General features: G+C 33.4%; 1 protein-coding gene across 1 annotated transcript in view; it reads left to right on the top strand.

Moving 5' to 3' along the window:
• LOC119835711 (fatty acid synthase-like) overlaps positions 1-8706 on the top strand; it is a 21085-nt gene extending 12379 nt beyond the window's left edge. Inside the window, exons 20-36 of the mRNA XM_038360692.1 lie at positions 1025-1142; positions 1217-1465; positions 2159-2308; positions 2391-2503; positions 2699-2849; positions 3220-3391; positions 3600-3712; positions 4009-4173; positions 4473-4645; positions 5024-5230; positions 5474-5582; positions 6000-6138; positions 6212-6362; positions 6542-6689; positions 7091-7264; positions 7818-7917; positions 8123-8706. Of these exons, the coding sequence (XP_038216620.1) occupies positions 1025-1142; positions 1217-1465; positions 2159-2308; positions 2391-2503; positions 2699-2849; positions 3220-3391; positions 3600-3712; positions 4009-4173; positions 4473-4645; positions 5024-5230; positions 5474-5582; positions 6000-6138; positions 6212-6362; positions 6542-6689; positions 7091-7264; positions 7818-7917; positions 8123-8706 (3016 nt within the window). The remainder of the gene's footprint in view (positions 1-1024; positions 1143-1216; positions 1466-2158; positions 2309-2390; positions 2504-2698; positions 2850-3219; positions 3392-3599; positions 3713-4008; positions 4174-4472; positions 4646-5023; positions 5231-5473; positions 5583-5999; positions 6139-6211; positions 6363-6541; positions 6690-7090; positions 7265-7817; positions 7918-8122) is intronic.
• Positions 8707-10045: the final 1339 nt, after the last annotated feature.

The following is a 10045-nucleotide window of genomic DNA, read 5'->3' as shown; positions in this document are numbered from 1 at the left end:
CAGTGGTTAGATCTGAGACTTTAATCGAACAGTCAGGGGGAACCTTACAAGCGTGCAAAAAATAAAATAATTTCTGAATATATTTTCACATTGTCCACATCACAACTGATCGAAACGTTTCACCAGAAAACATAAGAATTGAATGTTAGACGAAGAGTGTCATTTGCTTATCTGTATCACGCACATACGCACGCGCACACTCACACACACACACACACACACACACACACACACACACACACACACACACACACGCACGCACGCACACACAATGGTCACGCATTAAATTATATAAGAACTGTATTTTAAATTTTAGCTTAAGTGCAATTTTTGTTATTCTTCTTAATTGTATCACATTACCTTTCCTCCTCTTTCTTTCCCCATAGTGCTATGCGCGAGGGGGGCTAGTGATCTGTACTACAGGTCTTTGACGACCTACTTCAGACACTAGTCTTTCACAACGTTAATACTACTCAGTAGTTTAATGATTGTGAAGGCAAATAAAGAAATTTTTATTATTATTATTATTGTATACTTGGCCAGTGTGGTTACGGCCTGGACCCTAAAAGGCCCGTGTCCCTGCACTGGAAACATTAATCGGTAAAAAAGACAAGGCAAAAATATTCTTCACGTACCTTAAATCATTTTCAGCGGTGAATTCCAATCTCTGCAAGGGTGTAACGATAAATTGAATCAAGCTGATGTAAAGTGGCAAAACAATTGGGCTGCTTTTATCGATGGATTGATACAATTTAACCTTTTACGTCAGTCAAGTGATGAAACGTTGTATCCTGATTATATAAGAAGGTTAACCATTGATGTCGAAAAACATAAAATGGAAAGCGATGGATTTGATGTATTAAAAGCCATTTATATGGATACATTTGACTGTACAAGGTTGGTTTAAGCTCAAACTTAAACATTTATCCATTCAATTATACTTATATTTTATGTATACATTTTAAGTGTATTGTGTGTGTGTTTTTATTTTAGGTAATTATATTTAATTTAAACTTTTTTTTAGATGTGGAGGTGTGATCGTGGAAAATGTGAAATTCCGCGAATTGTCTGTTTTAAAAAATAATGGCATATCTTTAAAAGCGTTGCAGTTTGCACCACATTTCCCGAAAGATAGAACCGATGTAAGTTTTTTTTTATCTTTTATCATATTTAGATATTGAATTTTTGTATAAACTAATTAATCTACTTTTTTTAGGAAACAGTTGCGCTGCATATTTATCTTCAAATCGTAAATGAGAACATCAATAAAGATGAAATATCGATATTTGAATGTATTGATGACGTCACTCGAGAATCGAAGTTTAATGGTATACACAAAATTATTGAAGATGTTCCGAAGCTCAGGGCTAAATATTCCGTATTGCGAGAAGATAAGCTACAAGAATTTGCTGATTGGCACAACATTGATGTTATCTTCGTGAACAATTTATATTCTAACGAAAAGGTTATAACTGTTTTACTTTTTCCATCTTTTATTTCATTATATATTAATCATGTAGATTAAAAAGAAGATAACAAAGCAGTGCTATTGTTATCACTATCACACTTTATTATCTGTCCAATATTTCACACTATTTGCAATAGCATTATTATAAATTAATAAGAAACGTATTTTATACTTTACAGTTACGTACTTTATTGGGTAAAAAATTACTTCCCAATACATTCATCGTCAACAAGGAATGTACTAGCCCTTCGAAGCAAATAACGCCGCTATTTTCCGTTGTTTGCAATTATGGTATTGGAAATCAATTCATCCAACTAATTCAATGGAATCCAAAAGCAACTGACACAACTGGAACGAGTGTATACACCCTTGAAAGAGAATCCGATGTAGAACATTTATACTCTACTGTAAACATGCTACCAATCGGGCAAAGGATTTTTCTGATAGCGTCGTACCCAACTATATCGAATTTAGACAATGCGGCAGAGAACATACGCAAAACTGGACGTCCTGTAAATGTGATAGTAATAAATGATGATCTAAAGGGTACTGAAGAATTTCCGAAGTGTAATTTAGCTAAAGTTATGCTCAATCAAGTAAGTTATTTCATAGTTATATGTTTCATGATAATTCTTTACACCTAATTTAGTCTGCCAAATTTCTCTTCAACTAAAATTTGTATTTTTCTAGGGTGAATGGGGTGGCTTATACTATTTACCTATAAACGAGTTACCCAAAGCAAATAATAATGTAATTCTGCAAAGTGCACAAATTGGAGATATAAATTCACTTGAGTGGGTTGAAGCACCTGAAGTGACGGGTCCAGGAATTAATGTAAACGTAAGTTTATGTTATTAAATACAAAATTACAGTATGCTTAGCAGTGAAAATACTAATCAAATAAATGCGTCTCTTTTCATAGGTACATTATGCTGGAGTTAATGATATAGATATCAAGAGGGCATCAGGCGAAGTTAGTTATGCAAATGTAAACAAAAATTATTACGGAATGGACTTCAGTGGTGTAACAGATAAGTAAGTTTATTTTAATAGAAGATTCCTGCTAATAAAGTATAAAATATAAAACCTCTAAAGAAATCTGCTATGAATTTAGTACTGCCATCGGCATTTTTAGGGATAAGATTTATAAACAGGACTAGATAATTCGATAGCTGGGAAAGTTTCAGTGGAAATCTGTTTGTATTAACTACTTATTATTATTTTGTCTAGTGGCGTACGGGTAATGGGATTAGTCAAAGGTGGCGCTATCACGAGCAGGGTTAAAGCAAACTCGAATCTTCTGTGGCCTGTCCCAGATACGTGGAATTTAGAAGACGCAGCAACTGTTCCTCTAGCGTATGCACAAGCATTCTATTGTCTGGTAAGTTACAATTTATATTATATTTTCTTATTTTGTTTTACCGGTGTATTAGTATATACTGTTAAGTTTCTTTATATTATTTGTTAGATTTGGTAAAAAAATTAAAATAGTCTTATACCTAGTTGTAAGGTGGAGTTAATTTTCCTACCTGGATATCACCACTTATTTTGTGACGCCACCTTTTCATGTTAACAGTATATTTACGATAAAAATAAGATAGAATAGTAAGTATCCTTTTCTCATCTGCGTTATTATATTCCGGCACTTTCATAAAATATATAATTTTTTGCACTATAAGAATTGCACAGTGCAAAACCTCAATATTTTTGCTTAATGTCAGATTGCTTTAATGTTTTTTTATTTGTTTAAGGCCATTAAACAAAAGCTGTTCCCCGGTATGAATATCTTGATCCACGGTGGAACCGGTGCTTTAGGCCAAGCCGCCATATCTATTTGCCTTGCTCATAATTGCGAAGTTTTCACTACCGTTAGTGATAAAAGCAAGAAGCACTTTTTAAAGAGACTGTTTCCCAAACTGAAAGGTAAAATAACTTCTAAATTCTTACTAATATTAAATTTTACAACCAACTGTGTAACAAGCGTTGATTTTTGGACAAAGCTTTAATTAAATTGGCATTCTAATATACAGATTATTTCGTAATCAATTAAAACAATGTTATATTCAATCGGATGTGAGTTGTGTAAATGTATATCTAGAAATTGTTTATCATCAATTTTACAATTTAACAGATGACCACATCGGCAACTCAAGGGATGTTACATTTGGAGACATGGTTTTATCTTGTACTCAAGGCTATGGATGTGACATTATTCTTAACTGCGTCAAAGGTGAACTCAAAAATGTAAGCAGAATTTGAAAATTATAATTATTAATTATTGACGTCATCAATCCCAAGAATTGTAGATTTTTCTAAATGGAACATGCGGCTCCACTCGCGTGTTAACCGGCTAAAATGTAGCCTATATGGTAATCCAGACTACAATCTATAGTTGTACCAAATTTCATAAAGATCCCAAAAGAAGTTTTGCGTTTTTGAAATACTATCAAAAATTTTCTCGTTTTTAATATATAAATATATGTATTATTAAATAATTATTACAATGTATGTATAAAATTTTTTATGAATTTTTCTTCAAGATATCTATCAAATGCTGTGCACCATCTGGTATCGTAATTGACACAGGAATGGTTCAAACGAATGAAGACTTCTCGTATGGAATGTACAATATGACAAAAAGTAGATCGTTCGCTGCCGTCGATATCTCGTCCATCTTTAAATATAACAATGAAACTGATATGAAAGTAAGTTTTAGACTAAAATAGGATTATTTTTTTTTTAAACTCCATTAAAGCAATGGAATATTGTTTATGAGACATAAATATTAGCATTTTTAATATAAATATTGTTTAATATATATATGAATATTGTTTATGAGACATAAATATTAGCAATTATTATAACACTCGTAGGCAGAAAGCTTCAAGTGTGTGGATAGCTACAGTGGTAAAATAAATTATTACATGTCAACTGTCGAAACGTTTCCATTGACCATGGTGATAAAGTATGTTAGCATATTGTATCATAGCAAATTTTTCTTTAGCACCTCCAAGTACTTATCAGCGAGGGCATAGCGCGCGGCTACGTGCGCCCGCTGACGCGGCTCACGTTCGCGCCGAGCGACGCGGCGCGCGCGTTCCGTCTGCTCGCCGCCAGCCGCCACCGCGGCCGCGTGCTCATCGACATGAAGCAGAACATACCCAACACCAAGACTAGGTGAGCTGTAAATAGCATAGCGGCAACATACGCTCGCTGACACAATACTAATATCAATACAATATTTAATACCATATCTTAATTCTAGTTATTATTAAGTTTGTATCTAGTAAACGTAACCTTATTAATATTAATATTGCAGCATAAGCAGCTCGTCCAATAATTATCACATCGTCGTTTCCGATAATGACGTCCTTGCAATACATCTCATTGAACGTCTCATTGAAAAAGGAGTCAGGAAGGTGCAACTGATTTGCTCAAAGAAATCAAACAGTTTGGTGCATAAAATTAGGTCAGTAATATGTTATTATTTCGGATATGCATATTTTCAGATTTTAATGTGGACTAAACACACTTAATTTAAATTGTATTTTTTAGGGTATGGGAAAAAAAGGGCGTTCATATTGAATTGACTATAGAGAGTGTGTGGGAGAAAAATGTAACATTCAATACATTAGATGACAACAGTCCAAGTGAAGTGGAGGGAATTTACGCAATCATAACAAATAATAACAATTCGGAAAATATAATTTCTAGTTTGGATAATTTGGATGCCAAGGCGAGGAAGATCGATTCCAAATTAAAGTAAGAGCTAATAAATATTTTCTATTATTAACAAGCTTATAAAATGACATCAAATCGCTTTCCGTAAGGCGAACCAGCTTGTGGTTAGTTACCCGCTATGACTAAAAAAATGTATTAATTGAAGTAAAAATACATATGGAAAATATAGTAAAATATCAAAACTCTTAACAATTACATCGTTTACATCTAACACTATCCTTACTATTCTCAATTGATAATATGTTATTAAATTACCCGTTTCAGATACTTCGCCGTGATCAATGAAAATCACATGATTGGAGAAAATATTTGCCTAGTGAGACGTAACTGTAATTTACCAGCCACATTTATCAAGATTCCGTTGCTTAAACAGGTATTTATAAATCTACTAGCTTTTACACGCAGCTTCGCACGCGTAAAATTCGGAGTAGTTTTATAGATGTTAGTGTACACAAACCTTCCTCTTGAATCACTCTATCTACATATTAAAAAAATCTCATCATAATCCGCTGCGTAGTTTTAAAGATTTAAGCATACAAAGGAACATAGGGACAGCAAAGCGACTTTGTTTTATATTATGTAGTGATGTATGTGTATCCTTATCCTTAATAAAACTTAAGAAATTATATGGAAGGAAGGAAGAAAAAAAAGAAGGCACAATATCAAGTGACCAAAAACCTTAACAACATCTAAGTCTGAAGTCGTTATCTTGAATGTGTTATGACAAAAAACTGCAAATACATTGAATTTAAGTTGATGTTGAAGTTTTAAAACACACGATATGTTTCAGAATGACAACGGGCAGTCGCTGTCAACCAAAAATGTCTTTGATGCCATTGAAAGAGCAATATTATCAAAAAAAGCCACCACCATAGCTCACATTTCTTCTCCAAGTACACATTTGCTTCAAGAAATTTGTACATTAGCAGGTATGGCCAATAATAACGAATTAAATATTAGTTATAAATACTGACTTTGGTCTAAATCTGTGTCTTCTTTTAGAAATAAAGTTGCCAGAAGTTGCTGATGATGATACAACCTTAAACCAGTTAAGAGTTGAGTCTTCCAAAGTATCAATCCTGCAGGCTTATTTGAGAGACCAGTATGACATATGGTTTGAGAAGGATACAATTTTGGATCTTACTGTTCAAAAGTAAGTTATTAAAAATTATGCTATGCTTGTAAATTCTTATTAATTCACATAGCGACGATATTAAAGACAATTAATTATTTTTCATCAGTGTTCGGTTGTTTTTTTTTCGCTTAAGTTACGCGCTAAATTGATTGCTTGATTTAGCAGCATCTTCACTTTAAAGTATTTGTTTTTTACAGATTACGTGAAATACAAGAAATGATATTTGAAAAAGATTTCGTTCGAACAAAAGGCTTGGCCACGTTTTACTCATCTGTGGACCGAGATGAACTTTTGGCTACGACGGAAATTAATTTCTTGCCAACCTTAACTAACAGCTCAGCTATGGTAAGAAGATCAAATTCATCACAACGTATAAACATATGAAAATAAGATGGGATACAAATTCTTCTCAAACATTGCTTTTGATGCTATAAAACTATAAATAAACGTCACTATAATTTTCATAAAATGTAAATATTATTAAATTCTTCTATTTTTTGCCAAAAACTGGCAACTGAGCTAGTGGTTCGTCTGATGATAAGCGATCACCACTGGCCATGACCATTCGCAGAGGTAGTGCCTCTGTGAATACGCTACCTACTTTTAAGGGAAAAATTATAAGGAATTCGACCTACAATTATACTGTAGAATGCGATCAGTTTCTAAAATTAATTCTAAATTAAACCTATAATACTTACCAACAAAGACCTTAAAGATCATGTATTTAATTGATATGATTGCGACAGGCTCACAACGAGTTCGACGCGAGCCAGGTGTTCCTGTGCACGGTGCCGGGCGTGGAGGGCAACCACGCGCGCTTCTCCGTGCTGTGCGAGCGGCTCAAGCTGCCCGCGCTCGTGCTGCAACCACCGCTCGGATACGCCGAGGACCTACACACTATGGCGCAGCGGTTCGCTGAAGTACGTAAATCATACTTAAGTCTTTAGATTACAATATAGGGAACCAAAAGTCGTAACAAAACCTATTTTGACTGCACTTTTACGTTGTCTCAATTATAAATAATTATAAGGAAAAATAAAAATTGCTACTTATTACAGCAATTTTGCTGATAGCAACATGCATTTTATAATTATTATCTTTCTTTGTTTCATTAGGAAGTTAATTTTATTTTCCAAGAAAATGTAGGTACTTTTCGATTTCTTTCATATAACAGGTTTTCGTCTTTTAGTCAACTGACATAATTAAGTAAAATCTAATACATGATAATGTTTTATAACACATGTACTATTTATAATATGGTGTAAATAAAAAAGTTATGTTTACCTACTTGGCGCAAATTATTCGTCTAGGTATAGAGTACACTCGAAGCTAGTAATTTAACTCGGGAAAGATTACGTAACATTGAAGTCTGTAAGACAAAAATTGGTTAGAAATTACCAAACTGCCAAATTACATCATTAAGTGGGATCCATTTGAATTTTTTGACTTAAAAGTATGAATTTTTTTCTTCAGAAGTTCCTGCAACTGACTGAACTGAAGAAATTCTATCTTCTTGGATACGAATCTGGTGTGATCGTTGCCCTAGAGATGGCTGCTATTTTGGAAAAGCATGGTAAAATTTTTATGAACCAATTTAGTAATAGAATATAAATTTTCACGTTCACATACACCTTAAATAATTTATTTATTACAATTAGGAAATATTGGAATTTAAATATTAATATACTATAAATTATAGACTGTAATAGCACTTGTAAAGCGCACAGTTAAAGGAAATAAGATAAATGAGATTATTTAAATGTATAAATTATTTTTAGGACTAACTGGTGTCGTATTTTGTCTGGGAGGCTTGCCGAATGAAATTCAAGCGCAGTTTGAGACGCAACTAATAGAATACAAAGACGAAGATGCGTTACAAGAAGAAATTTGCAGGCACATGATGACACTAATCACTGAAAGCAAAACAGAGATGTTTGAGAACATGTTCCATAAAGCAATGGCTTGGCCAGAAAAACTGAATGCCTGTGCTCGTAGTCTCCTAGGAAAAGTAGAACATTCAGCTGAATACACTAAAGAACTAATCGAATCTGCATACTCTCGTATCGCTCATGTACGAAACTATGTGGTTGAACCTAAAAAACTGAAATCAAAGCTTATCTTACTGAGGCCTAAAATGGATATATCTGATGAATTCCAAGGGATGGTTGAAAAAGATTCTCCACAGAATTATTCCGAACAGCCAATTGTTGAATATCAGTTAGATGCTCCACTAGCAAATGCAACTCAGGATATGAGATGTGCTGCAATTGTCAACAGACATTTGGAGGAAGGTATTTTGAAAGCATTCGAACAGAAGAATCTCTGCAAAACTTATTTTCTGACGCAGGATTCATCAGTTTAAACAATAAAATGATGCAAAATTATTTACACTGTTTTTTATTTAAAAGTAACATGTAGGATATTGGTTTTTCTACACTCGTAACAGTGGTGTGAATTTTTAAGGTTATTTCAATTCACACTGTTTTATTATAACTCAAATTCTAAGTAACCTTGAATTGTCATAACACAGTTTTAGCATTTACCACCGGTTCAAAAAGACTTTGAAGAAGAGAAGAGAAGATCAGACAAGAAACTCGGTAGTTGTTTTTTTTTTAAATATGTCTATTTAATGACAAAGAGCAGTTCTCCTTTGTTTTTTAAGCGACAAAATTCATCTTCCTATAGTATTAAGCTTATTAAATATATACTGTGACTATATAGCAAGCATACCGGTATTCTTAGAGATCTTTTAGTACTAGCTAAGTAAGTCGAATTAGTCTTTTTAACTTTTACTCATTTGGCTATTTATCATGGGTATGCTTTAAATAGTGAAATGGATGAAATAAAATTTGTAGGGTCATACAGAATTAATTTTATTATGAGAGTTTCGTATTTTACCTCTGATATATAAACCAAATTTTTATAAAATTTTTGAGTTATTTCTATAATACATAACCAAGAAAATCTAGGTTTTAATAAAAAATAGGTCATTAATTTATCGCTTCATAGTGGATAACTCATCAAGAATACTTCTACACCTGTGAATACTAGGTTTCACCGATTTTTTAATTGCTTATGCATTAATTATATAATGTCGTTTGATAATAAAAATCTTTGTTTTGCATCTATATGCATAACCAAGTCTATACTTTATAATATTTGTTCAAATTCATGAGTGTTTAAATAGTATAAATTAAAAAAATGGATGTATAATTCATGGCACTCCTATTCTTTCTATTTCCTGGTGGGTTCATGGTGGGTCGCCTGGTGGTAATCGCTACCACCGCCCCTGAACATTTGGAGAGGTGTAAGGTCGATTGCAGACCTTACGCCTCTACAAATGGATTGCTGACATTAAATTGGAAAGGGATTAAGCAAATATTGACGAGGGGAATAAAGGAAAGGAATGGTAAGGTGGTAAGGGTAAGAAATAGAATATGGCCCTCCGGCTCCTCCACTCAACAAACGAAACACAGTAGAACCGGTGCGAGCTGGCCCAATTCGTGGCGAGGCATGCTCTAATCCTACATAAAGCGTGCTCGAATCCCAAATAAGCTACTTTTCTTCCCGGATTTTCCGCAGATATCGTTGATTTCATCATCACATGTACCAGATCTTCACTTTTATAAGTCAACAGAAAATGCCCATCAGACTAAAAATTGTTTGCTAAGAACTGATAGAAGCGATTACAAAACTTTGTT

This window comes from Zerene cesonia, chromosome 2 (assembly GCF_012273895.1).
Source record: "Zerene cesonia ecotype Mississippi chromosome 2, Zerene_cesonia_1.1, whole genome shotgun sequence".
In the NCBI taxonomy this organism is placed as follows: Eukaryota; Metazoa; Arthropoda; class Insecta; order Lepidoptera; family Pieridae; genus Zerene; species Zerene cesonia.
The sequence above is the reverse complement of the archived record's forward strand: the minus strand, read 5'-3'. Positions and strand labels throughout refer to the sequence as shown.